Genomic DNA, 27,787 nt, shown 5'->3' with positions numbered 1-27,787 from the left:
AGGCCTTCGGGCCGCCCCTAGCCTACTTGGATTGGCTTGCTGCGTGTTGGCGCAACGGAAGAGGCGGCCTGTGAAGGGTGCTCCTTTGCTCTGGGTGGATTGCCGCGGAGGAGGCGACGAGGGGTTCGGCGCTGGGGGGCTGGCTCGGGCGGCAGCGGTGGCTGCTGCGGATGGGAGCGGGCCGGTTCGAAGCGCCCATGGAGCGCCACGGCAGGGCCGCAGCCACCTCCACCTCGTCAGCCGGGGAGCTGGCGCCTGGGGCCCCCGATGGGCGGCGGCGGGAGCCGCTGCGGCGCCGGGCGAACAGCGCGTCGGCGCCCACCGTCGGGGCCTCGGCCTCGGCCTCGGTCTCGGCTTCGGCGGAGCGCGTAAGGCGGAACCGGCCTGGCTCTTACAGCGGTGCTACCTCGGCCTCCCGTCAGCGCGTCGAAAGCCTCAGGAAGAAGCGGCCGCGTAAGTGCCCGGCCGGGCGCCCTGGCGGCTCGCCCTGCCCCCTTCCGGCCCGGCTGCCGTTTTTCCCGCGCGCTCGCGCGGAGACAGTGCCCCCGCACGGTGGTCCCAGGTTGGTGCGTGGGCTGACACCTGGTTGGAGGCCTCGGGTCCGCCAAAACGCGGGGGCTTCGGGGTTCGGCCCCGCCTGGCCCTCGCTTGCAGTGGTCCGCGCTTCCCCGTTGTCCGAGTGGAGTTTCCTTCTTGAGGACCTTTCCTCCCTGTTCTTAGCTCCTTGGACATTCTTTGCCGGAGAATCACATAATTTTATTCCTCGGGAAGGCTTCTTTTGACTCATTTTCATCGCCTCCCCTTTCTCTAAATCGTTTGAATTCTCAGTGTCTTTCTTAACGTGGTTTTCCAAGGAGCTACTCTTCCAAGACATTACATCCTTTTTATCTGAAGATTTCGACCTTACAGGAAAATAGTTGAGTTACTGCAAACTAGATTGCGTGTTCTGTGCACTAGATTTGGTTGCTTTTCTTCCCACGAGAATTCGGGTCATCTTTCACCTAGATATCGCCTTTTTCCTCCCCATCTGTTTGTTGGTTCTCACGATTCAGGCCTGAACCATTCTGGGCATTAAGCCTTTTTCTTTTGAGGGAAAACGACATATTTCTGAATCTCGGTTTGTCAGTGCACACGCTCTTCCCAGAGAATCGGTTTCTCCATTTTATTATTAGGTTTTTCTGCCTTGTGATCTAGTCCAAATATTTTTTTCCCTTTACAGGCCTTCAGGTCCTCTCTCTAGCAGCCATTACACTTCTTGAAGGTGTCCACTAGCTTGATAACTCTAACAGGAGCTTTACAATAGAATATTTTACATATGGTTAGACTTTTTTCTTGTTGCCAGAATCCTGTTTCAGGAAATCAACTTGTTTTAAATGCAGATTATGAGAGTGAGAAGGTGGCAGGGTGAGTGTGAGGTCTTTACTGGATAGTCTTGTACCTTAGCCCAACAACCCAGTTGCTTTACTCTTACCTTTTATGATTTAGATGATTAAATATTAAATACAGCCGTATTTTGCTAGGAAAAATTTGGGAGTTTTCAAGTCTTTTGTCTTTTCCTATCTTCTTGAAAGAGATTTGGAAAAGAGGTTATCCACTCTCAACCTATGCCATTTTTAGAACCAATTTCCTGGTTTGTGTTTGGAGAAACACCTGATTTTTAAGTGATGCAAAACATTAATTCTCTCATGATTTTGTACTACCTTGTTAGAGATGGATGTAAATTCCAGAGGTTCAGCAAATAGGAATCACAGCACATAGCCAGCACTTTGTGGCCAGTGACCACAAAGATTCTAAGTAAGTATTGTAATTTGGGTTTTTTAAAATAGTTTTTTTCATGTAGTCTTTTGAGAGCTTTAATAACTCTTTAGCCCTTATAACTTCTAGGTGGGTGGTAGTATTCCATTTTATAGATGAGAAAACTGGGAAATATTTGCCCAGTGTCAAATGGCTAGTGCGTGGTGGAATGGAAATGCAAACTCAGAAATTCTGGCTTTTTATAACATCTGCTCTTGAATACTTGCTTTATTGAATTGTTTCATGTTCTATTAGCTGTTTCTTCAATTGCTCTATGAAGCATGATTACTCTCTTTTGCGTTCAAGGCTCTCTTACTTGAGGTGAAAATTTCCTAGCTACTGTGGAAGTACTTCCGTATTTTGAATACAGAAATGATCTTGGGAGTTAAAGATACAGATTCCCTGGGTCCAGTTCTCTGTCTTTTGAGTCGAAATCTGGAGAGGGTTCTAAGAAGCTGCATTTTTAACAAGCTCCTTGTATCATTCAGATACAGGTCACTCTGAGACCACTGTGTAAAACACTGGTTTAGACTGTAATGGGAGGATGAAAGTGGTATATAAGGTGCTTTTGGAATGTCTTTTGGGAGCTAAGACAATATTCATCTTGTAGGATTTATTTATTTACTTATTTTTGTTTTGGTAGCTGATGTTTGTCATGGTCCCCTTCATTGCTTTTCCTGACTGATAAGTCACCAGAAGCCATCTCTAAGGTAATGGGACCTACTAAAGAAATAAGCAAGGTATTGTTCTTCCATCCCTTTGTTCTTTCTGTAGTATCCCGGGATGCACCTGTTAGATGGAAAGGCAGTGTATTGACTGCTGAACCCTCCAGGAATATACTTAAGTATTGACTTTGAGGGAATTCGATAAAGGTTAAATCTTTGTATTTTCTTCTTAGGAGAGTTGGGGATGGGGTGTTGCCATCTTTCTTTTGAGATTAGAAAATCTCATTTTGACATCATTGCACTGCTTATCTAAAGGTAGAAGACTAGTTGTCATCTGAAACTGGAAGGAGCTGTTTAGTTTCTCTTAGGAATTGTTGTGGACCCTGATTGTGGTCATGTTCTGCCACACATGTTCCCTAGAGCCCTGTGATTCCCAAACCTGTCCCCACCTCAGACTTAAGACATCATAGTCATTAGGGATGAGGCTAGACATGTGTGTCTAAGAAGTTCTTCAAAAGTTTTAGATCAGCTGGAGTATGTCTCATAGGACTGAGAAATACCTAATAACAATTAGTTTAAAATAGTGGAAACAAAGATGCTAATGATGGTAACATAGTGCTTACTTGTTTATGTTAGAGGCTGTGCCAAATACTTTGTAAACATTTTTTTTTTTTTTTAAAGTCTTAACAGTTACCCTGCCAAGTGGGTATTTGTTGTCTCCAGTTTCCAAATGAGGAAATGGGCTCAATGAAATTGTCCTTTTGTCCAAGGGCATATAGTGAGTTGGTAATGGAGCTGTGTTTTGATTTTAGGTGTCTGACTTCAGACCCAGGTTCTTGAGTTTCTCCATCTTGGAGGGTACATGTGCAGTAATCCAGAGTAGTGGTTCTCACATGCAGTCACTCAGAAAAAAACCTCTCAGATCCTCAGAGGGGTCTAAAAATGTCTTTTAATTTTTAAAATTTTATTGAGGCATAGTTGTGTACAGTAAAATGTACAATTTTCACAAATGTATATACATGCATGTAACGAAAGACTTCATTTTAATCAAGGGCCCCAGATATACAGCAGATGTGCAGGAGGTGTGGGGACTCTGAGATCAGAGTGCTTCACAGCAGTGTGGGGAGGATGAGCTGCATCCTTGAAGGTGCCTCCCGAGCATGTTGTAACACTCCAGGGAGCGCTTTGGGACACGCTTGATTTTGGACTCATGCCAATCTCAGAATGTCTTTAACCTCCATTAGTCTAGAAAATTAAGCTTTTGTTTGTAGCTTGATAATACTAACCTAGAAAATAGATTGCTTTTCCTTGGTATTTTGGGGGGAGCATTGGTGGTGTCAGAATGGAATTGGCGCTGGGGCCCTGGAGGACTGCATTTGATCAGGTGCAGAGTTTCATCTTCAGTTAGGAAATTAGGAAGGGCTGCCCAGTGACTGGGAGCTGAGGAAAGAAGTTAGATTTCTGTTGCTTTGTAGCCCAGTTTTGAGAGATAGAATGGGAGAGGATGCTTTTTAACCTATTGTTTTATCAACTAAATCTAAATGAAATAAAAGTAAACATAGCCCTTCTTCTTCTGAATAAGAAATATAAAGTATTAAGCACAGCCTAAAAATAATACAATTAGCAGCTTGTAAAATGTACAGTATGTTTTTTAGGCATGTATGAATTATGCATTTCGATAATATGATTGTTGAGTGTTGGCATCCCTGCCTTCTATTTATCTGGAGAGATGGTAAGCAAGAAAGGATCTATGCTGTTAAAAATATTTTGCTTAAACTCATGTGAAAAGGAGAAATGAGGAACAAGATAATAGACTGTAGGTTATTTGAAAGTACCTTATCAGGCAGTGAAAAGATAGCTATTTTGACTGGTCATTTAGAAGAGCAGTAATGTTCCTTGGGCTTAAATTTATAAACTTTTCAGGTTCATAATTTGAGGTATCTTTACAGGCACTGTTTTTTCTCAATTTATATTCTTTCTCAATTTTTGTCAGCAATACGGACTAGGATTGAAAACCCCTTTTTCCAAATAATGGCTTAAAGTTTGCTTTCTGAAAGTGAAAACTATCTTGCAGTTTTTAGTAGTCTGTTAGGTTTTGTATGTTTATATTTCTTGAATGTAGAATTTATTATTGAGTCTGCTGGTTTTATAGTAGATAATATTTTATAAGTATCTAGTCCCTGAGTTAAAGCTACTTTGGGAATAAGAAGAATTATTATTAAGGTACATCTTTTAGTGTGAGGCCAAAGAGTGCTGCCTAGACCAGCCTGAAGATTTAGGTTTGCAATATCTTAACCATATGTGGTCTGGTAAAGATGTAGTTCATAATGTTGGAAAATTGAGCACACTTTTATAAACCATATATTTCTCACTGGAAAGCATTTCAGTTGTTGAGACCTATTATGAGACAGTGTGCTAATAATGATTTTACATAAATCTGTAAGGGAAAGTTTAAATTCTTTCTAAAGATGTCCTAAGTCAAGACAGTCTAGGTAGAGTACATTGGATGTCTGAATATCAGGAGATATGCTAAAGGCTAAAAATAGCCTAAAATACCTGAAAATTAATGGAAAGACCCACTAATTAGATGTGATAAAATAGATATTCTTTTAGTGAGATAGGAGGAATGTGATGTGTGGCAGAAGTTTGTTTTTCCATGACTTTTCCCACCAGAAACACATAGTGTTTTTTTCTTTTTTTCTTTTCTTTTTTTAATTTGGGCGGGGAGGTAATTAGGTTTGCTGGTTTGTTTGTTTGTTTAAATCTAGGTACTGGGGACTGAACCCAGGACCTTGTGCATGCTAAGCATGCACTCTACCACTGAGCTATTACCCACCCCCCAACACATAGTAAGAATTTTTTGAGTAAGAATTGGAAGGCTTATTCCAGTAATCATTATATTATAGTTTATGGGGGCAGTCTCTCAGTCATTGATAGGAATCTAAACCCCTTTCAACAGGCTGAATGTTTAGAAACAACAGAATTGTATGGCCTGAGAAATTATCAGAGAGCATGCATCTAATGGATCTCCCATGTCTTTAATTGCCTCTCATGTCTTGGATACATAAATGGTTTGATCAGTAGTATAACAAAAAAACCAGAAACCATTAAAAGCTGCAACAGTATGAACTGAGCTTTTTGCTTTCTTTTCTTAAGACTCCTTATCTATTGCTGGTCCTCTTTATTAATTTAACGTATGTGGTTTTTATTAAACTGCTTTTTACTTAAAAAAAATTTACCCAAGAAAATATGTTCTGTGCTTTTAGGTTTATATAGATACTGGTTAAAAGGATTTAGGAAATCTGGGTTTGAGTCCCACTTCTGCCTTTTCTTGACTGTGACCTTGGGCTCTTTGACACTTCAGTTTCTTAATCTGTAGAGTGAGATGATTGCCTTGCATGGTTAAACATAAAATAAGCTCATGCAGTAAAGTGCTTGGCTGTTAAGGTGATCATTTAAGACATAATAGCCATATGCTAATGTTTCAACTTTTTAATCTAAGGAAAGGGGAGTGAGACTTAATTTGTTTTAAGCATTGCAAAACCTTCCATTGTTCTTAGATATGTCCAGATATGTTCATTCCTTTCAGTCCTGTTGATGAGGTATGTTTGTTGGTAGAGTGCTGTCTATGTCTCTTTTCCTGTGCACCAGGTTGGCAGTATTTTAAAGTTGATGGTTAAAGAATGGTGCTGCTAGTAGGAAAATGGGAATGGGATCGCCTTGTTTCAAGTCATATCCAGCCCTGTTGCTTTCATGAGTGAAGAAACTTTTTTTTTCCTTCTCCTTGCCATGGACAGACTTCATGACTCATGCCAGGTTGAGTTACTCCCTCATTACTGGGAATGAAGTTTCTGTTGGTGTTTAAAAAAAAAAAGTCTCCTTGTGACTGAGTTGGAATGGCTGTGGGGAGTCAGCCACAGTATTCCCTTTAGTATTGCATTGACATTGTTAGATTAATTTGGGGAGAATTAACATTTTAACAGCATTTGCTTTTCCTTCCTGGAACATGATACATCTTCCCCATTACTGTGACTTTCAGTATACAGTTTTGGTTGGGGGGAGTGGAAATTAGGTGTATTTATTTTAATGGAGGTACTGGGGATTGAACCCAGGATCTCAGGCATGCAAAGCACGTGCTCTACCATTGAGCTATTCCCTACCCGCCTCAGTATGCCATTTTAATAGCAATCATACATATTTAGTATTAATTTCTAAATACTTTATGGTTTTGTTATACATGACATTTTTTCATGTAGTTTTCTTGCTAGGTTTAGCTTATAACATAGGGAAAACTGTTGGTATTTGTATTGTTGTGTGTCCAGATAATAAAAATTTTTTAAAAAATTTTGTTGGCTCAATTGATTCTCTTAATTTTTATTTTTTGGAATCTATTGAGATAATCATGGTTTTTCTCCATTAATGTACTAATGTAAGCAAATCTCATTAATTGGAATTTTAATGTGAAAGTCATCATTGCATTCCAGAGAAGAATCTCTATTGACCATGGTGTATTACTCTTACTGCACAGCTGGATTCTCTTGTTTAATAATTTAATATTTTTGCATTTGTGTTGTGAGGTACTTTTCTAGTTTAGATATGAGGTTAGAATGACTTGAGAATCTTTCTAAATTTTTCTGTGTCTTATAAAGGTTTGCCTGAAAACCATTAGAGCCTGCTGTTTTTGTTGTTTGGGTGGTAGGTTTTGACATTGTTAAAAAATTTTTCATTGCTTTTGATTTCTGTTTCCTACCTCATTTTGAGCCACTTTGTGTACTGTTTTTTCTACCTAATCCTCTATTTAGTGTACATTTTGAATTTACTGTTACAAAGTCGTAAATTGGCTTATTTGTATAATTTCTGGTTAAGTACTTTCATCTTCTCTGATTTTTTTTTTTTTTTGAGAAAAGCTATATCTTTTCTTTTCTTGGGTAAAACAAATTTGTTTTAGTGGCTTTTTCAAAGCTTGGTTTTACTGATGAGCTTTGTTGTGGCTTTGTTCACAGTGATGATGTTTTTCTAATTTCATTTATATATTCTTTCATTTTTAATAACTTCCTTCTGCTTATTTTGGGGCTGTTTTATTTTTCCAGCACTTCAGATTGTATGCGACATTCTCTTTTATTGAGGCTTCCTTCTTTTTGAATACATTTGATAAACATTTAAGGCTCGAAGTTTCCCTTTAAGTACCACCTTGAGTATATCCTATTCTTTTTGATACATGGTGTTCTCATTGTCATTCATTTAAAAAAAGTTTTGTTTTGATTTCACCTTCAATCTCAAGAGTTAATAGAAATGGATTTGAAAGTTTCCAGATGGATAGATTTATTTCTTTGTGTCTGTTGGATTGATTTCTTATTTTGAGGTATTGTGGAAAGTGTAGTTTGGTTTTGTCCTTTGGAATTGGAGAGTTTTAGTGCTGTTAATTTTTGTGATTGGTTTATGAATATTTGAAAAGGAAGTATATTTGGTTTTTTGGTACAAAGTTCTATTTCTGTTTAATAAATCCACCTTTTTAGCTGTAATATTTAAATCCTCTGTATATCTTTATTTTGTGTGCGTGTGCAAATTTCTGAGACTCATTTCATTCTCACACTGATTTGTAGATTTGTCAGTTTCTTTTTAATATTTTTTGAAGCATGTGTCAGGATCATATCAATTACACATTTTTATGCACATGACATAATTTCTTTTTGTCCCCCTTTTTTGGGTGGGATTAATTAGATTTATTTATTTAATTAAAGGACATACTGGGGGATTGAACCTAGAATCTCGTACATGCTAAGCATGCGCTCTACCACTTGAGCTATACTCTCCCTCCATGTCTCCTTGTAATGCTTTTTGTTTGAATTCTTTTCAGTCTGCTAGTATTGTATTTGCTTTCTGTTAACGCTTGCTTGATACAGCAGAGTAACACTGTCCAGGCATTTATTTTGCTTACCCAAATTCAAGTATATAAATGTGTCAAAGCAGTTAAATAAATGGTGCCAGTAACTCTACTCACTGATTTAGTCAGTTAATATATAATTGCGAGTGAGCACAGGGATGAGAGTTGTGAATCTTACTTTGGTAGATCACTGTTTGGAGGGACACCTCATAATGTGAGCACGATAACCCTTGTTAAATGCAATGCTGGTTTTGAAACATAAGATTTGACTTTTACTATGTCTTGTTTCTTAAATGTAAGTCAATTGCTCTGTCTAGTTTATCAGTCTTCAGTGAGGTGCTTACGATTTTGATTTACTCGTTTTTGACTGAATGCCATTTTCATCTTAAAGCTTCCAGTTCCTTAGGATGGGACTCTATTGTGGGTGTTTTACCATTATTTACCTTCAGTCTGCTTGTATTATTTTATTTTAGATGTATCTTTTTATATAAGCATATAGTTTAATTTTCTCTTCAGTCTGGAAGAGAAATTTGACCTGTTTGTGATTACTCATATGTTGTATTCAATTCTGTCATTTTGTTCTGTATTTAATACATTTTTTCCCTCATTTTTCAACTGATTTTTTTTTCTACTCATTTGAAGGTCATATGTTCATTTTCTCTTCTTCTGGAGTTACTTGTAAATTTTTAATGCATTTAAACCATCACTTCTTTATTCTTGTTTAGAATTAATCAGAATCTGTATCTTCTGTTCCCCAACAAGACAGAACTGCTGCTTGCTTTGACTTCCCTCTCCTTTCTCTTCCTTCTTCGACTTCCTCTGTTGAAATCATGTAAGTATTTTAGTTCTAGATTGCTTATTTTCCTAAAAGTCAACTTGTATTGCTTCCTGCGCTTATCATTGTTTATTATAGTTCATATCTTCTTGGGTGCTTTAAAAATCTATTGGAGTGCATCTACTATTATTTCAGAGATCTTTGAGTAGTAAACGTTGAGCTCTTTCACATGTGAAAATGTCTTTCTCTTGCATTCCCACTTGAAAGCTCATTTGGCTGGGTATGAGCTTCAGGTTGCTTGCCTTATGACTTTGCCAGTGCTCTGTTGTCTTCTAGCATCTGTGTTGCTGATGGGAAGTCTAATTTTACCTTTATGTGAATGTATCTTTGTAGAAATTCACTTTTTTCCTTTAGAAATTTTTTAGTATATCCTGAAATTTCAATAAGATGTGTCTGTAAGTCTCCTCTTTCTCTACTTACTAATTTTGTTTAACTTAGGGGATCTTTCAATCCAATGATTCGTGTCCTCCCCGCCTTCTCCCCTGGAAAATTTCTAGAACTCACACAATGTAGATGTTGGGCTCTATGGTTCTGTGTTTTGTATATCTACCTTTCTTTCATACTCCAGAGGGTATATGGGAGAATTTTAGTTTTGTTTTCTATTTGTATTTTCTGTGCCCATTTTGTTATTAAATGTATCTGTTGATCTTTATTTTGGAAATCATATTTCTGCTTTTTTCTTTTATAAAAGTGTCTATTGGATATGATTTACATGCAATAAAACACATCCACTTAAAGTGTACAATTCCATGCATTTAGACAGATATATATACCCATGAAGCTTCCCTTTTGCCCCAACAATCAAGATTTGGGTTACCACAGAAAGTTTTCTTCTGCCCTTCTATAGTCCTTCCCTCCTTCCCTCTTTCCATCCTACGGCCTGTGATCTGCTTTCTGTCAGATGCAAAAATGATTAGTTTGCATATTCTAGAGTTTTATATAAGTGGAATCATATAGTATGTAGTTTTTCACACAAGGTTTCTTTCCCTCATCCTATTTTTGAGAATCATTTATGTTAAGTGTATTGTTCCTCCCACCTTTTTTTTTTTCCTAGCTCTGAAAGCCCCCAACTACTAGGAAACTTAACATTGATATAGTTCCCAGGCCTTATTCAGATTTCACTAGTTTTATGTGAACTTTTGTGTATGTATATTTCTCTCTATATAATTTTATCACGTGTGTAGATTCTTGCGGCCATGGCTACAGTTGGCAATCATTTCTTAATTTCTAATTTTCATTTATGATGGCTTACTCATTTTTCATGGGTGAAATCTCATTTTACCTCGGAGAGTGTTTATGATTCTCTTTAAGTCCTCTGTTCCTGCAGCTCTTTCTTCAGATGTTTAGCTTCTCGTTTTTGTGGTGTTGATTTCCCTTTTGGTGATTCTAGTTTGTAAAATGATCATCTCTGGTTTGAGGATTGCTGTTCTGTCAGTGGATGCAGTGTCTGTTTACCAGTTTGTCAGGATGGATTGTAGGGGAGAGATGGGAAATACGGCCAGACTTGGGGACACCTCATTTCTTCTGGGTAGTAGCAGCCACCTGGAAGCCATACTGATTCTTGGACTCAAGTGCCTGCGCTCAGTGAAGACTTTGCCTCTGTAGGGTGGGAGGTGGGGAGTGGTTTTCAGTAAAGGGAAGTGGCTGCCCTGTGCAGTTGTGCCCAGTGTGTTTCCCCACCGGATGGCCTTGACTGCACCAGGGCCTGCTCCCATTTCCCCAGGGCAGCCACCCCCTTGGCCTCTTGGATTGAGCACTCCTCTGCTCCCCTCACCTTCATAGCTGCTCCCAGCTTTTATATCCATTCTCTTTTGAGGATTCTGGACAGTTACTGCTTTTGTCAACCTAGTTCTGCTGGTGAGATCACTTCTTGTTCCTCAGAGTTATTTTAGAAAGTCAGTAAGTCTGTTTCTTTAGTCATTTCTAGGATTTAAGGTGGGAAGAGAAGGCATGTACAGTTAATGCGGTTTATCTTGATCCAGTCTTCAGAAGCCATTTTTCGGGAAGGAATTTTTTTTTTTTTTGGAAATGGATATTAATTAACTTTGAAGCACCTGCTCAATAGATGTCCATTGAACCCTTACCTATTGACTTATTGATTGATTGATTGACATCAGGTTTTGAGAGAAACTGACCACTGTAGCTTATATGTTATATAGTATTGGGAATTTCTTCTACCCATAGTTTGAGTACTAAATGAGAGCTCTGAAAATTCTCAACATTTCTTTAAGCCAAGGGGAAGTATGATTTTCATTCTCAAGTCTCTTTTTTTCAGAGATGAGATTCATGGGTAGTCATTTTGCTGTGTTTTTTTTTTTTTAAATGATTTCACTGTGCAGTTTGTTTGTATAAGAGGTTTGGTTGGCTTAATATTGTGATAGTTTTCTTTTTGATCTTTGTATTTTTTTTTTAAGATTTGCTTCCAGATCAGGCAGAATCATGTCTTCTCCAGAAAATCTTCTACTTAATATAGTTCTTGGAAACCTCAGGGTATGAAATAGTCTAATAAGTATAAATTTAGATTTCAGAAAAATAGCTGTTCTGACTTTTTTTTCTTCCCCATTTAGTTTTTCCTTGGTTTGGCTTGGATATTGGTGGAACTCTGGTCAAGCTGGTTTATTTTGAACCCAAAGACATCACTACTGAAGAAGAAGAGGAAGAAGTGGAAAGTCTTAAAAGCATTCGGAAGTACCTTACCTCCAACGTGGCTTATGGGTCCACGGGTATTCGGGACGTGCACCTGGAGCTGAAGGACCTGACTCTGTGTGGACGCAAAGGCAATCTGCACTTTATACGCTTTCCCACTCATGACATGCCTGCTTTTATTCAAATGGGCAGAGATAAAAACTTCTCGAGTCTCCACACTGTCTTTTGTGCCACTGGAGGTGGAGCGTACAAATTTGAGCAGGATTTTCTCACAGTATGCATTTTTTAGCTTATATACAATTTACGGTAACCTGATTGTTAAAAATAATACCAATAGCAAGTAGTGGAATCATTTCCATCTCTCATGGAACTTGAATTTTCTTGAGCCAAATTAAGATTAAATATAACTTAGTGATAGGAGGTAGCCACCTAGAGATTGTTGTATGGTTTACTTCTTGCCCATTTCAGATGAGTTGTTGAGAGTCAGAACCACTAAAAGCATAGCATTTTGTTGTTCTTTCAGTATGAAAAAATAGTGAAGCTGTGAAGCAGAGTAAGGAACTACCTGCAAGGAACAATTTCTAAAGTCTTGAACAATGATACTGAAGAATAATTTAAACAAATTAAATGTCATTTCATGTCATAAAATTGTTTCCAATCTTGCCTACCATGTAATTTTTCTTATCCCCCTCATTTGTTTCTTGGCAGGTAGGGAGTGGGGAGTGGTTTTCAATAAAGGGCAGTGGCTCCCCTGTACAATTGTTTTACTATTTAAAAATAACAAGGAATTCTGGTCCAAAGCAGTGTTTTTTAGGACTCAGGGCGAGTCAGAGATGGTTGACAGCAGTCTCCTCTCCCCAAATGCCTTTTGATGTGCTGCTTGCTTGTTAGCCAGAGTCTCTGGATCATGTCTGTACACTAGGGGGCGTGCCAGTGGGCACTTGGTTTTGTTTTCATTCACTGAACACTAAGGCCTTGAGGCTAGGTCCTTTGAGGGTGGATGTGGGGGTAGATGGGAGAATTGACAGGCGAATTGGCCAAGACTCTTACCTTCAGGGTGCACTGTAGATTTAAAATATCTTCAGTGACCATGTGTTTAATACCACCAGTGAGAATATTACAGAGATTCTGCCTTTGTCTATGTTATTTTGCATCTTTTTTCTCTCCTGTGTGTTATTGTGTGGTTTGTGACCTTGTTCTCTTTGTCCTCTATCTCCTTTCTTCCATAACTGACCATCGTAATACAAAATTGACATGAATTTTTAAACAAGGTTTTATATTCTACTCTTGAGTTTTTCTTGGTTGTTGGTGTTCAGTGGTTTCTTTTGCACTTACGAGTAAATGGGAAAGTAGCAGGAGGAGAGATCTCCTTACTTTGTGGTTATAGTGGACTCTTAATTGTACGCGGTAGGACTCTGAATTGTGTATGCTCTGTTTCTCGGACCATGTAGATGCCTTTGGAACATACTTGAAAACCACTCAGGCTGTTATCAGAGGTTCTGTGTTGTGTTGGTTTACAAGGAGAGGTGCAGAGTGGATTCTAGGCCTTAGGAATTAGCTCTTAGGCTGTTGGTGTTTCTCATCTGTCTGCACCAGGGCTATCCTTGAAAATTGTGTGAAGGCAAAATGCCTAACAAATCCGGTTTGTGCATTAAGAGTGACTAAAATTTAATAAACCACACTGAAGTATTTTTTAAAATACTGAGTTTATCCTTTCTTTTTTTATGTGAATCAGATTTCCTCACATTGTATTGAGTTTGCTTGTTGGTGCAACACCTACATTATGAGTGACTTGAGTTAGTGAAATTACTCGTGTATTCAGTCATCTAACTTTATCAGTTAGGCTGGGATTCATTAGGAATAATAGCATAGCAGGACACTTCAGGATAACATCAATTACAGGAAAGCTAAAAGGGGATGGTTTGACGTACAATGGTAGAAAACCACTTTGATTCCAGTAGGCCACCAGTGTAAAATGATTTGGCTTCCAAATGAAAATGCTGGCACTTGAGATTCAAGTGTCAGGAAGTTGGAATTGAATTTATCATGATCATGGCAGGGAGGGCATGAGCAGGTGAAATAAGGACATTGATGAACACTTCACAGGCTTGGGTTTGGTCAGAGGAGTAACTTAATATTCTTAATTAGGGATTAATTAAGGATTAAGATGAAGTTACCTATTAATTTCCATCTCCTGTGGATTGTTATAAATTGAGTGTAAATTTAATCAAACGGAAGTTGAGTTAAAGGAGGGGAGGACTTGCAGGGCTAAACTTAGTTGTAAACAGAAATAGGTGTGTTAGTGAGTTGAGGCATCTACATTTGTCACATACATCGAGTAGATATGCTGGTAAACATTCAAATGGGTTAGAAGTTCATAGTGTAAAAAGTGAAAATTTCTTTATATCATCTCTTTAAAGTCATCACTGTTAAAAGTCTGTGTATCTTTTTAGTTTTTCTGTGCATGTAAACATTTTTTTTTTTGGAGGTACTGGGAATTGAACCCAGCCAGGTGCTTTGTATGCTGAGCACATACATGCTCTACGACTGAGCTATACCCCCACCCCCACATGGTTTTAGAAATAGGCAAATTGGATCATATTTTATAAAATGTTTTTCAGCTTTTTTTTTTTTTTGACTAAAAACATGTTATGGAGTTCTTCCCACTTTAATTCTTAATTCAGTAAAGATCCTCTTCATTCTTAATTGCTTTACAGCGCTCCATAATTTGAACAGTAATTTCACCATTCACTTATTAATTATTTAAATAGAATTAAGTTGATACCAATGTTTTAAATTTTGATTCTGCTGAACTGCTGCTCCTCCCCACCCCACCTGCTGTAACTGGTTTAGATTGAAAACTTTTGCCTTTTAATTGGACATTTTCAGCCCTTTGGCTTCAGGTTATTAATAACACAGTGTGGCCTACTTTGATACTGCTCTGTAGCCTTGAAGATGGTCTTTTGGAGGTAGAGGTTGGAGTCCTTGTGGCTCCTGCTGTGTGTCACCAGGTGCTTGCATTGCTTGGATATTTTTAGAGTCTGCTTTCTGGTAGGGCTGTGTTCCTGCCTCATGGTTCCCGTAAGCAGACGTCTTGTTATCTGCTTGGGTTTTTGGCACATTTCTCCAGCTGCTGCAGTGGTTTGTAGGTAGAGTGTATTTGGGTCGTTGGGGGCAGAAGTCTGGCTTGTTAGTTCATCCCTATGTTTGTTGTCTCCAGATCTGTTCTGTAGAACATGCACGAGTAATGTATGTCCATGAGCCCTTTTTTGGTTTGTCTGATGTAGAGGGGATGCCTTATTAAATGGAGATTTTATTTTTGTTTGGCTTGTTAAAAAACTCTGAATGCATCTTTATTTCATTACAGATAGGTGATCTTCAGCTTTGCAAACTTGATGAACTGGATTGCTTAATAAAAGGAATTTTATACATTGACTCAGTTGGATTTAATGGACGATCACAGTGCTATTACTTTGAAAACCCTGCTGATTCTGAAAAATGTCAGAAGTTACCATTTGATTTGAAAAATCCATACCCTCTTCTTCTGGTGAACATTGGCTCTGGGGTTAGCATCTTAGCAGTATATTCCAAAGATAATTACAAACGAGTCACGGGTACCAGGTAGGTCTTTTGTATGGAGGACATTGTTTATTATTGATATCATAATAGGTTGAAATTTAGTTTTCAGGTATTGCATTTAAGTACATCTTTAAGAACTTGTTAAAATTATATGAAGGGTATGTTTCTCTGGGATTATACAAGCAAATATTGTTTCTCTTTGGAAATTCTGATTTCATGATCTACTTTTCTTTCATCTCTATTGCTGAAGATTTCATTACCATAGCTTCATAGAATATCCTATCAGCAGGCTCACTGAGCCCGTAGTCCCTGCCCTCAGGTAGTGTATGGTGTGCATACAGTGTAACCAGGGCTACGAGGTAACATCTATAAGGGAAAGGCAAGACAAGATCCCAGCTTTGAAAGCGGCCTAGAGTTTACATGTATACACACACTCACGTGGTCGGGATATGTGAGGTCTAGAACTTGAGCTACTGAGTAGTAGAAAAATGACTGGGAGAGGGTAGCCCAAAAAGGGAAGATTAGGTGGCAGATGAGAATTGAATACCTTTTGGTTCAAAGATGAGAAATCACTTGAGGAAAAACAGGTGGGTGTTGGCAGTAAACAAGTTTTATTTTTTTAATTTTTATTTTTTTAAACAAGTTTGAGTTAAAGAATAAGAGGAGTACTTTTGGGAGAGAAAGCACATTCATAGATGAGTTCTAGTCAGGGAGAGGGGCTGATGACCCAGGGTGACGAGATGCTTGGTTGGGGATGGCTTGGTGCTTGCACTTGGAGAGAGAAAGGAAGGAGGTGCCCCCATGGCCCTGGGTATGGTGGGCTGATCTGCACCTGAGGTTCCTCCTACTCTGCAGGTGCCCAGACTGCATTGAGGACGTGGGCAGGGAGGCAGGTCCTGTGTTTTGCCACTTTGCTGGCTCACATGAATATGTCTCTTCAAGGTGTCTATTAGGCACTTCATGTTTATGTTTTCACAGACTTGTTTCCTATTGGTGGCATCTGCACGACTGGGTTGGGGCAAGAGTAGGTAGATATATGAATATGGTTTGGGGCTCATAAACATTACCTTCCTATTCTTATTTTGAAAATGGCTGTAATACTATGTTTATTTTTAATCACAGTCTTGGAGGAGGAACTTTTTTTGGTCTTTGCTGTCTTCTTACCGGCTGCACCACATTTGAAGAAGCTCTTGAAATGGCATCACGTGGAGATAGCACCAAAGTGGATAAACTAGTGCGAGACATTTATGGAGGGGATTATGAGAGGTTTGGATTGCCAGGCTGGGCAGTGGCTTCGAGGTAAGGGAAAGGGTGTGTGTACTCTAAGAAATACAGGGCTAAAGTATTAACTATTGGGTGTATCTTTTACCTTTTAAATAGCTTTATGTACTATAAAGCCACCTGTTTAGAGTATATGATTTAGCAGTTTCTGGTATATTTATAGAATTTTGCAGCCATCTCCATAGTCTAGTTTTCAAAAGTTTTCATCACCCCAGAAAGAAACTTTATGTACATTAGCTGTCACTCCCCATTCCCCCACCCCCAGTCCCTGGTAGACACTAGTCTGTTTTCTGTCTCTATGTGGTATCATACAACATGTGATTTTTGTGACTGGCTTCTTTAAATTAGCATAATGTTTTCAATGTTCATCTATGTTGTAACATGAATCAGTACTTTGTTCCTTTTTATTGCTGAATAATATTCTTTTGTGTGGATATACAACATTTTATTTATCCATTTATCAGTTGATAAACATTTAGGTTGTTTCATCTCTTTGGTTATTATGAATAATGGTGCTGTAAACATTGATGAACAAGTCTTTGTGTGGACACGTGTTTCTGATTCTCTTGGGTATAAACCTAGGAGTGGAATTGCTGGGTCATAGGGTAACTCTGTTTAATCTTTTGAGTAACTGTCAGACTTTCCAAAGTGGCTGTACCATTTTACAATCCCACCAACAGTATATAAGAGTTTAAAATTTTCTACATCCTTGCTAGTTCTTATTATTGTCTGTCTTTAGTTTTAACTGCTTTAATAAATGTAGAGTGATTGCTCATTTTGGTTTTGATTTGCATTCCCTGATAACTAATGATGTTGAACATCTTTTCATGTACTTGTTGGCTCTTTTGTCTTTCTTTGGAGAAATGTCTATTCAAATCTGTTGCTCATTTTTTTCGTTGGATTATTTGTCTTTTTATTACTGAATTGTAAAAATTCTTACATGTTGTGCATATAAGTCCTTTATCAGGTTTATAATTTGTAAATTTTTTCTCCCATTCTGTTGGTTGTCTTTTCACTTCCTTGATGGTGGCCTTTGTAGCACAGAAATTTTACATTTTGATGAAGTGATTTGTGTCTACTCTTTCATCACTTGTGCTTTTGGTGTTATGTATAAGAAACCATTGCCTCACCTAAGATCATGAAGGTTTACTTCTGTGTTTTCTTCTAAGCATTTTATAGTTCTGGCTCTTACATTTAGGTCTGTAATTCATTTTGAGTTAATTGGTGTGAGGTAGAGTTCCAAATTCATTCTTTTGCATATGGATGTATAGTTGTCCCAGCACCATTTGTTGGGTAGACTTACTTCCCCTTTGAATTCTCTCAGCCCCTTTGTTGAAAATCACTTGACCATAAATGTATGGGTATATTTCTGGGCTCTCAGTTCTATTCCATTGATCTGTATTTCTGTCCTTATGCCTGGTACCACACTCCCTTGATCACTGGATGCTTTGTAACACTAAGTTTTGAAATTGAGAAGATTGAGTCCTTCGACTTGTTCTTCTTTTTCAAGATTGTTTTGGCTAGTCTGGGTCCCTTGACATTCCACATGAATTTCAGGATCAGCTTGTCAATATGTGCACCAAAAGGCAAGTGAGATTTTGATAGAGATTGTGTTGAATCTGTAAGATCACTTTGGAGAGTACTGCCATTCTGACCTATCAGTTCTTCTGACCCAAGAAGATAGAATGGCTTTCCATTTAGATCTTTGCTTTCTTTCACCAGTGTCTTGTGGCTTTCAGTGTACAGATGTTATTCTTTGGTTAAATAAGTAGTTTATTCTCTTTGATGCTGCTGTAAATGGAATTGTTTTCTTAATTTCATTTTTGGATTGTTTGGAAATACAGTTTTGTGTGTGTGTGTTTTGGGGCACATGTTTTTTTCCCATAATAATAGAAAAAGCCCTCATATATACATGCCTGTTTACTAATTTTAAGCACTTTGTGAATGCTGTAGATTGCATTTTCTGTTTGTGTGGCATTTGCTCATTGATAATCACTTCCTTTTCTGATTAGTTGGGTTTGTGTTCAGGTCACAGCTATTAATATATCAATTCTGTTGGAAATACTTGATCTAATAGGGAGATCTGAAACTCTTATGTAGTTTACTCTTGGAACTCAGCTGTCTGTACTCTGCTTTGCTTAGATAAAGCAGCTTGTGAGATGTGAATGTGACGATTCAGGTGAGTGGCACAGCTGTGTAGTTGGGGACGAATTGTTAATTGAGGTGTCTTCCTGAACTAAGCCGGTTGCTGGAGCATGGTCCCTTACAGTGGGTCTGAATGTGCAGCTATATGATGTCAAAGCTAGATTTCAGTGGAAACCGCAGAGAATATTATTTGATCAGAGTGTTTAAGTTCTTGAAGGTGTATTTCTCTTTGAACAGATGCTCTGTTATTTTGTAATAAAAAGTTTGAAGAGTTGAACAATGTTGCCCTGAAAGTCACTTTTATCTTAATAAAGTAACACTGATGTTCTCTTGGGCTGTGTTGTCTTTGGTTTAGCAGTGGTATGTTTGTTTGTTTTTTTCCATCACAGCTTTGGAAACATGATGAGCAAGGAGAAGCGAGAGGCTGTCAGTAAAGAGGACCTCGCCAGAGCGACTTTGATCACCATCACCAACAACATTGGCTCAATAGCAAGAATGTGTGCCCTTAATGAAGTAAGGGGACGTGGATTTCTTTAGTTGCTCTGAGGAAAATACAGAATTTACTGTGTGGGCCCCACCTTGTATGCAACGTTCTGTCTTCTCCAAACAGTGCCTAAATGTAGTTGTAAATAGTGCAGTTTGCTTCATTGGCAAAGTTAAAACTTTTCACGTGTAGGTTAATAATCTTAATTGATTTTTTTCCCTTACTAAAGGTAAACACTGCTGTTACCTAGAGGTAGAGGAGAGAGTAGAGGGCGGTAGGGAAGGGAGCCAGTGTTGCAGTGACGGGACTGCTGGGCGGTGGCATGGGTGGCGATGCTGAGTCCCAGCGCCGCGCAGCACTGTTGAGCTCGCTGGGAAGGAATGCAGAGAAAGGCACTGAAGCTGGGAGAAGACCGAGTGGGCCGAGAAATGTCCCCGCCCCCTTCTACTGCAGCAGAGCTGTCTTTGTGCTTTCAGCTTCTTTACAGTGCTGCCTTGTAGCATTCAGGTCAAGCAGCATTGTACAGGGCTATGAAAGAACTGAGAATGGCCTTCCCTGGGGCATCCAGTTGGTGCAGCTTTATAGCCTGTCCCTATTTATACACTTTTGTTTAAAATTATTCTTTTAAATAGATAATATAGGCATGTGACTTTAAAGGAAACCTCAAAAGATACAAAAGGATTGTCTCATTTTTAATTAAAAAGATACTGTATCAGCATCAAATAACTAAACATCTTTTATTTGAATATTTGAACACCTGTTTTCTTTATTGCATGTTCCTTTTCCTGTGCTTATGTATTTTAAGGTATTTTAGTTGGTGTACATACCATTTTATGTTTCTCACTTAAATATTTTAAATTGTCTCGCTATGTATTTGATTTTTATACCGTAAGTCATTCATGTAGAGCTGGGCATTTGGTGGCTTGCCAGTGATAGCTTTGCAGTAAAGCATTTTTAAGTGTGGAGCTATTCCTTGGATGAATTTATTCCTGGTAAGGGACTTACTCAGAAGTGAGATTTCTCATCTACAGAATGTGGTCATGTTTATGAATCTTGATAGGTATTGCCAAGATGCTTTGTACAAGGGCTGCACCAATTTAAATCATTTTTAGCAATGAATGAGTGGATCAGTTTTATCACAATTTGACTAATATTAGGGGTAGAATTTCAGTTAGTTGTTTTGCTAACTTTCAATGGATCTAAAATTTTACTTTCTTTGATCACTTAGGTTGAATTTTTTTCTTTTCTGTGATATTTTTGTATAATTTGCCTATTTGCGTTATTTCCTTTGAATTGGATCTTGCTTTTTTTTTTATTTATCTGTATAAAACTTTTTGTTTAATAGTAGTTGTTGTTTGCCATGTTTAATTCAAATGCTTTTCCCAGTCTGTTTTCTACTGTGACGTTTTCTGGCATGCTTTGAAGTGGGTCTTGAGTTGTCTGGGGATCAAATTTAAGTAGTCCTGGATCAACTGAATTAAATGTAAATACTACTTTTTTCATCAGCAATCAACTTGCTGCTAAAAACTTTGTACATGGTACACTCTTTGGGGTAACTTTTACGAGAGAACAAATTAAGATGAAAACTAATTGCCTTTTTTTGATGTGCTCAGAACATTAACCAGGTGGTATTTGTTGGAAATTTCTTGAGAATAAATACGATCGCCATGCGGCTTTTGGCCTATGCTTTGGATTATTGGTCCAAGGGACAGTTGAAAGCACTTTTTTCGGAACACGAGGTAAGCGGAAGTACTTTCTGTGATGTGCTGTTTCACAAAGGGCGTGTGGTTCACCCTGCACTGGGATTTGAAGCTGTGCTTCTTATTTGTTTCTGTGCTTGTGTGATGTGGGTTAACTTCGGTCGTGTTCAAAAGCTGTTTCTTATGTGATTTAATGTAAGGTAGATTTTTGGTTAATTTAATTGTGAGCTTCAGCAATTTTAGAGAAGGAAGTCTTGATGAACAGCTGTATTCCTGATGCCATGTTCTTTTCTGAACCCCCCTTTATACTTTCCCCATTGCAGTTTGCACTTACTTTGTAAATGTGCTTACTCTGAATTCTCCTTTTTTCATTTTTGGGTGTCTGTTTTTATGTGTTGATTAGTTTATATGTCCATTTATTTAAGATGTATGTTCTAATCAGTAAAAAAACATTCCAGGATTAGAACCACACTGTCATTAGAACTTAGCACATAGGCAGGCTAGAGATGACAGAATGGAAAAGAATCATTGAGTTGCTCAACCTGTTTTTCATTTTGAGGGACAATAGAACCAGAGCTGTGGAAGGGGCTTTCTCTTTCCTCCCCTTGGTTGTGGGGCAGTCAGACTCTTTTAAGTGTTGCTGGATTGTAGATGGTGTTAAACTATCATGAACATTTTCCACAGTTGTATGTGCTTATTTACTTTAACAGTGTTTATATAAGTTGACGGAAGTCAGAGTAGGATTTGAAGTGACACAGAGAGGTTGCTTTTTCCTTAAAAGTTGCTCTAAGTTTTTCTTTTTCAGTCGCTTAAGTTCATAGTTAAAACCCAAAGTGTATAAATTCCCCATAAAAAGCTTAAAGTTTAAGTCATTAACTTTTTTTAACCTCTAATGTTATTATATTAGTAAATCAGTACTGAATTATCAGTTTCTTATAACTTTTACATACATCTTGCTTTTTGTGATTTTTGACCTGTTTTGTTTTGCTTAATACTAGAATAAAAAGAAGCCCTGTTTAATGTTACGTCTTAGTATAACCTGCGTCCTGCTGAGTTTCTGCCTCTTGTTGGACCTTTTTCTAGCCAGAACGTGGAGGCTAGTTTCTTAGTTTAACTTTATTTTTTAACTTACATCTTTATATCATAATAGTTATGACATGAACCCTTTATGAAATTTTGTGTTTACATTTTGTCATTCTTAGGTCCTGCCCTCTGGTTAGCACTGTTTTTCATTTATATTCAGGCCTGTGACTCTAGTGTTGATTTCTGCACTTGTGGAACTCTGATTATTTTAGGCTCTCTAAGTCATAACATACCCTCCTGCCCTCACACTGAAGTCAGCATAACTATCATGAGAGCTTTGTATAGATTCTTCTCAAGCCTTTCTCTTTTGTCCTTCATGCTTCTTGGCTTATAGCAACCTGTCTGCCTTTTTACTGGATGGTAGGTTCTGGGTCTTCAGTGGCACTCAGTGTAATGGTTAACTTTATCTCTTCTTTTTTGTTGTGGAATAAAACCCAGCTACAGAAAACCACATAAAGTGTGTAGCCAACTCCTATATTGTGAACACCCTTGAACTCTGTCCTCTGGACGTGATTGGGGGTTTCTGAGCGCTGTGGGTCTTGCCCAGCTGTGTCCCTCCTACAGTTTCTGGCCTTTTCTTATAACACATCCGTGTGGCTGCTTATTTTTAAAACCAAGAAATAGAGTGAAAGGGCAGGCTTCAGCCTCTCTGGTGTGTGGCTGCATGTTTTTTGGAGAAGCTTTTCTTGGAAAATATATTGGACCTTAGTTATTTGATATTTCCAAGCCTTCAGGTACATTCTTTAATCCACAGCAAGTCTTCAGGATCTTCCCATTTCCTTTTTCAGTCATTTCTTAAAGTACTTTACTATCTGATCTCATCCTTTGGAGACCTTGGATTCTGTATCATTGTAGGCTTATTCTGATTCCTGCTGGCTTTCTCTTTCTGCCAGTATGGGTTTTGTCTTTTCTTTTCTATTTAATCCTTGTTTTGGTTTGTCTTTGGGTTGTTGTGTCTTGGTTGTATTTGACTGTGACCGCTTATTTCAGGAGGTGGTCCAGCATTGTCTTTCTTCCACTGCTGCCTCTGTCTCGTGCTTCTGTCCTCTCCTCAGGTGCTTGTGTTGGTCTTCGGATGTTGCTCTTCCGTCCTCGTCCCTCTCTGCATGTTGCCATAGGGTTCTGTTGTCCCCTCCTCTGCTGCCTGCCTCTGCCAGTGCTGCCCTGCCCGCTGCTCAGCTCCGGATCCGGACGTCCCGTCACCACCTGGATGCGGCTGCCCAGCTGCCCGGAGCACTTGGCTTTGCACGTCCTGTGCGGAGCCCGTTCCCTTGCTCTTCACATCTCTTGCTCCTGTGTCCTTGTTCTCAGGGGTGATGGCACCAGATGCGTGGGAGGGCCCTAAACCTCCCTACTGCCCCCTCTTCTTCTGGCAAGTCTTAAACCCATCCCACCCCCAACCAGCTAGGCCCTCACCCGTGACCTGCCCCCACTTCCGCTTCACTGCACTTCATGTGTCATCCTCCCCTCATCCCGTAGTTGTCTGGAAATGCTCCAGCCCTTGCAGCTTCTTACTTCCTCATTCCCCAGGAGACAGTCAGGTGCCGTCTCTTTCCAGAGGTCACTGGGCTGCTGCAGGCCTCATAGCTGGTCTGACGTGCCAGAGTGTCTGGTACGGTTAACCCTCCCCCCTGGCCTGGGGGCTCCTGGAGCAGCTCTGCTCCCAGGCTGGCCTTGGGCTCAGCAATATGGGTGTCAGGAATTAAGAGCTGTGCTGGCTTTAATACTGGTAATCGTATTTATGGTCATTTAAATAGTTCTAAGGAGAATCGCTCTTATTTTTCTTTTTTCTTTTTCTTTTTTTCAGGGTTATTTTGGAGCCGTTGGAGCACTCCTTGAGCTATTGAAGATTCCCTGATTGCTACCTGGGGAGGGGTTCCTGGAACCTTCCACGATGGGATCTGTGGACCTGTGTTTTTTTAAGAGACTTACTCAGTGTTATGATTGTGTACTACCTGAATCAAAGCGAGAAAGGACAAGTGTATTTTTCTAAGTCATCAAGATAAATCCTTAAAAATTCAGTCTGAACTAATAACCAGTAAGGAAAGATACATGTTAAAAAACGCGGACCATGTCCATGTTGGTGAGGATTCGCTGTATTTAAGTTGCCCTTCAGTATGGCTTTGTTCAACTTGCTGTGTATTTTTGAAATTCAGCATTACTCGGTGGAGCCACTTCAGGGGGAGAGCTGTTCTGTGCTGAGCTGGCTGTGGTTTTATGTCCTGTTGAACTTCCTAAATGTAAGGCAAGCTGCTGTGTATTGTAATCTAATCTAATCTAATCACAGTTTTGTCAATATGGCTTTGGAGATCATCTTCTGTGCATTCATTCTGGTGTGCATTTAGCCTGTGTGAACATATTGAAAAACATGTTTTGTTTCAAGGTTCTGCAAACTTACTGGAAAGGTTAATTCTGTACCTGAAACTTTGAACAATGAGGCAATTTTTGGAAGGTATTTCCAGATTGTTTACATTGTAGATCCTATTTCCTTGGGTAGTGGGGGGATTACTGACATGTTGGAAGTAAGCTAGTAGAAAAGGCACATCTGGAAGACTGAAAGCAGACACAGAGGGCTACATCTTTTCAAGGAACAGGGGCAGGGGTGGAATCTGGTTATATCCGGCTGGTAGAAAGGGAGGAATTGGGGTGTCCATTGACTAACTCATGGGGAGCAGGCCGGGGCTCTCCTGATTTCCTTTCACTCCTGCCTTGTGCTTGCTGGAACCTGCCTGGCAGGCTGGCTCAGTTGGATCCCCAGTGTGGGGGGCTGTATGTGGGAGGCTCAAAAGGCAGCTTGAGGACAGATGGGGTCTTGGTAGAGGTTGACCTTGAACCTTTTTTTTCTGCTGTGCAGAATAATTTGAAAAACATTCTCCTTGGAGATAGAGCAACATTTGTATCTAATTTTTTGTATTATTTGGTTCCTACATCCCTGTTGGAGGCAATGAAGGTCTGTATAAAGCAGTCTTTGAACTAGAATGAAACCCCAGGGCTCTATGGCCTCTTTGTGCCCCTTGGTTTCAGGTGAGATTGGCCTGGGAGGGACTGGATGGGAGGCAAGGTTCCAAGGGACAGAGGTGTGCAGGAGGGTAGGGCTGGTTGTCAAGGGAGGAGGGGTGAGCTTCGGCAGCGTGGGGACAGCAGAAGCTTGCCTGTTGTGAGAGCTATGGTCCACCCTCTTGCAGGGAGGGCAGAGCCGGGGTGGGGTCAGCCCAGTGCCATTTCCCAAGGGTGACCGCCCTTGCACACTTTTCTGAATTTGTGGGTTGTGGGTGCTGTTGGCTGGTACAGGCCACATTGCTGGAGTGACACTGGGTTGGATGGGAATTGTGGTCCCTGGCGGTGATCAGTCTCCTCTGCTGTTGCCTCCCATCCTGGGCCTCAGCCTGAGCCACCTCCAATCCTGTCCTTCTGCTCTTCTGCCCTCGGCTGCTTCCAGCCATGTGCTTGGTGGCCCCAACTTTCCCCTACAGCTGCCAAAGTCAGCACCGCCGCCCACTCATTGGTACCACAGTCATGCCTCCCCAGCCCCTTGTGCCCCAGGCTTCCTCCCAGCTTCCTCTAGGCTAAGCACTCTTCCTCTGGAAAAGGGATGGAGCAGGAGCAAGCCTGCTGCCCATGGAGACCCAGGCCAGCCTCCAAGACCCCGTGGGTCCAGCCTGTTCTCCCTGCGTGAACTGTGCTCATGAGGCTGTGCTAGTGCTTTTTGTGGTCATCTCATGCAGCCTTGGTCATCCTGCAACCTAACAGAGGAGGAAACCTGTCACACAGCTAAAATCAGGCAGAGCCCCCTTTTCTCTCGTGCCTTGCACCACTTCGTATTCTGGAGAAGCTGCCTCTGTGACTTCAGTTTGTGCTTTGTGCTCAGTCCATCCTTGTATGCCAGTGAATCCCGTTGCTAAATCTAATGGACAGTTAATGTCCTCATGAAGACGTCAGTTCTAACACTGTAGAGCCCTCTTGCTTTTCCTTCTGCCTCCTAGGCCACTTGTCCCTGCCAGTTTATTCTCCTCTGAAGACAATTAGATATTGACAGCCCTCAGGCTCAGTCCTGGCTCTCCCTAAGCAATCATCAGCACTCCCCTTAACTCTGATTTTCCAAGCACTATGTCTAGCCCACCCCTTGCTTCTGAGTCCCAGTCCCAAGGCAATGACTGCTTCCTCTTCTCTTCTCCCTTCTCTACACAGAGATGTCTCCATCTTCTCCCCTGAACATCCACCAGGATCCTTTCCCAGTTTACTGCCACTTCACTACCTCTAGCTTGTGAGATGCATGTAAGCTCAATCTCTAGTCACCACCGCACCACCCTGGTGTAAGCCACTGCCCTTTCTCATCTCTGCAGTTGACCCTTCCACTCTCCCCTCCACATTCTGTAGCCTGAGGGTCCCTCCCCACACTCCCCTAGTAGAGGCACTAGTCAGGGTGGTAGTGGCTGTGGTCACTGTCCAGGTGTGAAAGGAAGGGGGCCAAACCAAGATGGGAACAGCGGATGGCCAGGTAGATAGAGAGGCTTCAGAGGGCTGAGTTTTGACATGTGGAGATTGGAAATGGGGGAGGGAGATTCTGTTGAGGGCACCTAGACTTGCTGGGGAGACTTGGTTTGGGGCTGCCTGATTTTCTGTACCAAATAGGCAGCTGATACTTGGGTTGGAAATAACAGACCTGAGAATGATGTGCATGTAGGTGGGTAAACTGTAGGCAGGGATTTAGTGAATCCCAAGTTAGAGTGAGAATAAGATAGGCAGAGAAGGAAACAGCTGCAAAGAACACGGAACGGTGGTCAGGGGACTAGCGTGGGGCCTGTTGGTCAGGAGAATTGAGTGGAGAGGAGCTCTCCAGGGGCCTGCATTAAGAGGAGGTTTCAGAGGTGGTCCAGATTTGGCTGCAGGGTCATGGATGACCTTGAGGGAAGCAGTTTCTAAAGCTATGGGGCAGAAACTGAGCTCAGAGGTCCTAGTGAGGGTTGGTGAGTAGAAACAGCTGCCACACGGTGGCTTTGGACCAAGAGATTTTCTTCTCCTCCCAACAGAATAGTTGGTATTTCCCAGCCTGGGACATAGCGAGAGGGGTGGAGTGTGCGCTAGTTTGCCACTTCAACCCCCTTTAGGACTAGCACCCACGTTTGGGAGACTGCTTGTCTGTTTCCAGCCACATCTGCACGCTGAAGCCAGCCAGGGTGGTTGGTGGGGACTCGGCCTCTGCCTTCCCCCTTGCTGTGGCCTGGGGCTCTATGTATCACCACCGACCTGTGTCCCACCTGCACCCCACACCACGGGAGGAGACAAGCTGGAAGCTCCTCCATCACAATCATCTGTTGCTGATGACCAATTTCACTTGTTCAGAAACACTCACCTTGACTTTGCAGCTCTTGCTACGTGGGCTTAAGTGGGGTGTGGGTGGCCAAGGGTGGGTACATGCTCAGCACGAAGTACTTTCAAAATCTGTTTATTTACATTAAGTCAATTACATGCATGTTTTATTTTTTAAACGAGAGTAATTAGCAAAATGCATTAAAATTTTAAAATAGCAATTAAATATACAAAAATATAGCTTACAAAAAAAGGCGAATGTTTAAAAATATTCTGCTGCAGAATTCTTAGTGTACAAACATGTCTATGAAACCTGAGGCTCAGCATTTCATAAACCTTTTTTTGAGGGAGTTATATGATATTTAGTGAATAAATCCCATT

General features: G+C 40.3%; 1 protein-coding gene across 2 annotated transcripts; it reads left to right on the top strand.

Annotated features, from left to right (window-relative positions):
• PANK2 (pantothenate kinase 2) lies at positions 1-24,551 on the top strand. Of its 2 annotated transcripts, XM_032461889.1 has the most exons (7): positions 1-453; positions 11,746-12,098; positions 15,192-15,445; positions 16,526-16,702; positions 19,219-19,342; positions 20,927-21,052; positions 23,904-24,551. In XM_032461889.1, exons 1-7 carry the CDS (start codon positions 171-173, stop codon positions 23,952-23,954), a joined length of 1,368 nt encoding a protein of 455 aa, XP_032317780.1. In that variant the 5' UTR covers positions 1-170; the 3' UTR covers positions 23,955-24,551. The 2 variants fall into 2 exon arrangements, with proteins under 2 accessions (XP_032317780.1, XP_014416724.1); XM_014561238.2 differs by lacking the exon at positions 1-453 and having other exon boundaries at positions 11,744-11,955.
• The last annotated feature ends 3,236 nt before the right edge of the window (positions 24,552-27,787 follow it).

This window comes from Camelus ferus, chromosome 19, assembly GCF_009834535.1.
Source record: "Camelus ferus isolate YT-003-E chromosome 19, BCGSAC_Cfer_1.0, whole genome shotgun sequence".
Lineage (NCBI taxonomy): Eukaryota > Metazoa > Chordata > Mammalia > Artiodactyla > Camelidae > Camelus > Camelus ferus.
The sequence above is the reverse complement of the archived record's forward strand: the minus strand, read 5'-3'. Positions and strand labels throughout refer to the sequence as shown.

What these genes read in the sequence shown, in the direction of transcription:
- PANK2 (XM_032461889.1), top strand. Translation starts at nt 171, where the DNA reads ATGGGAGCGGGCCGGTTCGAAGCGCCCATGGAGCGCCACGGCAGGGCC. An exon ending in GAATGTGTGCCCTTAATGAA is followed by an intron (nt 19,343 to 20,926) that starts GTAAGGGGACGT and finishes TGATGTGCTCAG; the next exon opens with AACATTAACCAGGTGGTATT. An exon ending in CACTTTTTTCGGAACACGAG is followed by an intron (nt 21,053 to 23,903) that starts GTAAGCGGAAGT and finishes TCTTTTTTTCAG; the next exon opens with GGTTATTTTGGAGCCGTTGG.